The 1,283-nt window shown below is 76.1% G+C and overlaps 1 protein-coding gene across 1 annotated transcript in view; it reads left to right on the top strand.

Moving 5' to 3' along the window:
* Window positions 1-1,283, top strand: part of ZPR1 (ZPR1 zinc finger) — a 5,098-nt gene that overhangs the window by 2,459 nt on the left and 1,356 nt on the right. The window contains exons 3-9 of the mRNA XM_026040296.1: window positions 15-68; window positions 140-206; window positions 437-507; window positions 642-731; window positions 800-910; window positions 996-1,082; window positions 1,154-1,219. Of these exons, the coding sequence (XP_025896081.1) occupies window positions 15-68; window positions 140-206; window positions 437-507; window positions 642-731; window positions 800-910; window positions 996-1,082; window positions 1,154-1,219 (546 nt within the window). The remainder of the gene's footprint in view (window positions 1-14; window positions 69-139; window positions 207-436; window positions 508-641; window positions 732-799; window positions 911-995; window positions 1,083-1,153; window positions 1,220-1,283) is intronic.

A 1,283-nucleotide genomic window follows, 5' to 3' on the forward strand; every position in this document is an offset into this window, starting at 1 on the left:
CCGTCCCCCTGCAGGCCGCGGAGCCGCCGGAGGCGCCGCCGGAGGCCGCCGAGGACCTGAGGGATGAGGTGAGCGCGGGCGCGGGGCCCCCGGCACACGTGCACGTCGTGCCCGCGGTGCTGAGCGTGCCCCGGCCCAGGTGCTGCAGTTCAACACCAACTGCCCCGAGTGCAACGCGCCGGCTGCCACCAACATGAAGCTCGTGCGTATCCTTGGCGCCGGGCCCCGCGGCGCTGCCGTTGGGGCCGCTGCCGTCGCCGCGGGGCAGCTGCTGTGTGCGGCCTGCTTCCCAGCGCGGCTCCCGGGCCGGGCGCGGTGCCGGCAGCGCGGAGCCTGTCGGTGGGCACAGCCGCCCGCCAGCCGCCACTGGTACCCCTCCCGGCGCGGGGACGCCCCCTCCGCGTGCGTGAGGCCTTTCCCTTGACACCGGCGCCAGAAATCCCCCACTTCAAGGAGGTGATCATCATGGCCACCACGTGCGACTCGTGCGGGCACCGCACCAACGAGGTGAGCGCGGGGCCGCGGGCCGAGCTGGCGCCATGCCGGCCRCCTCTGCGGGCAGGAGCTCTGCATGGGCTGCCCGTGGCACCCGCGCGGCCTGGGCGCCGCGCCGGCCACTGCCGCCACCCCCGCGCCCACAGGTGAARTCGGGCGGCGCCATCGAGGCGCAGGGCACGCGGATCACGCTGCGCATCACGGACGCCTCGGACATGACGCGCGACGTGCTCAAGGTGCGGGTGGCACGGGGCGGCGCGGGGTGGCGGGCGCGTGGGCTCGTGCCCAGCGGCCGCCCTTGCAGTCGGAGACGTGCAGCGTGGAGATTCCCGAGCTGGACTTCGAGCTGGGCATGGGCGCGCTCGGCGGCAAGTTCACCACGCTGGAGGGGCTGCTCAGGGACATCAAGGAGCTGGTGAGCGCGGGGTGCTGCCCGCGGCCGCCCCGGCCGCGCCGTGCCGCACACAGGACACACGGGGTGAACGGCTGCGCCCGCGCAGGTGGAGCGGAACCCCTTCGAGCTGGGCGACAGCGGCGCGCCCGGCCGCGGCGAGAAGCTGCGCGCGTTCGGCGCCCGGCTGCTCGACGTGAGTGTGCGCCGGGGCCGCCGGGGCTGTGCGGGGCTGTGCGCGGCCGCGCGCTGAGCCCCTCTCCGCAGATCATTGAGGGCAGGATGGAGGCGCACTTCATCATGGACGACCCCGCGGGCAACAGCTACCTGCAGGTAGGGCGCCCGGTGCGCGGTGCCGCTGCCGCCGCGGGGAGGCCGCGCGCGCGGAGCGGGGCCC

The sequence above is a fragment of the Nothoprocta perdicaria genome, unplaced genomic scaffold (genome assembly GCF_003342845.1).
Source record: "Nothoprocta perdicaria isolate Ctin4 unplaced genomic scaffold, notPer1 scaffold_252, whole genome shotgun sequence".
NCBI lineage: Eukaryota > Metazoa > Chordata > Aves > Tinamiformes > Tinamidae > Nothoprocta > Nothoprocta perdicaria.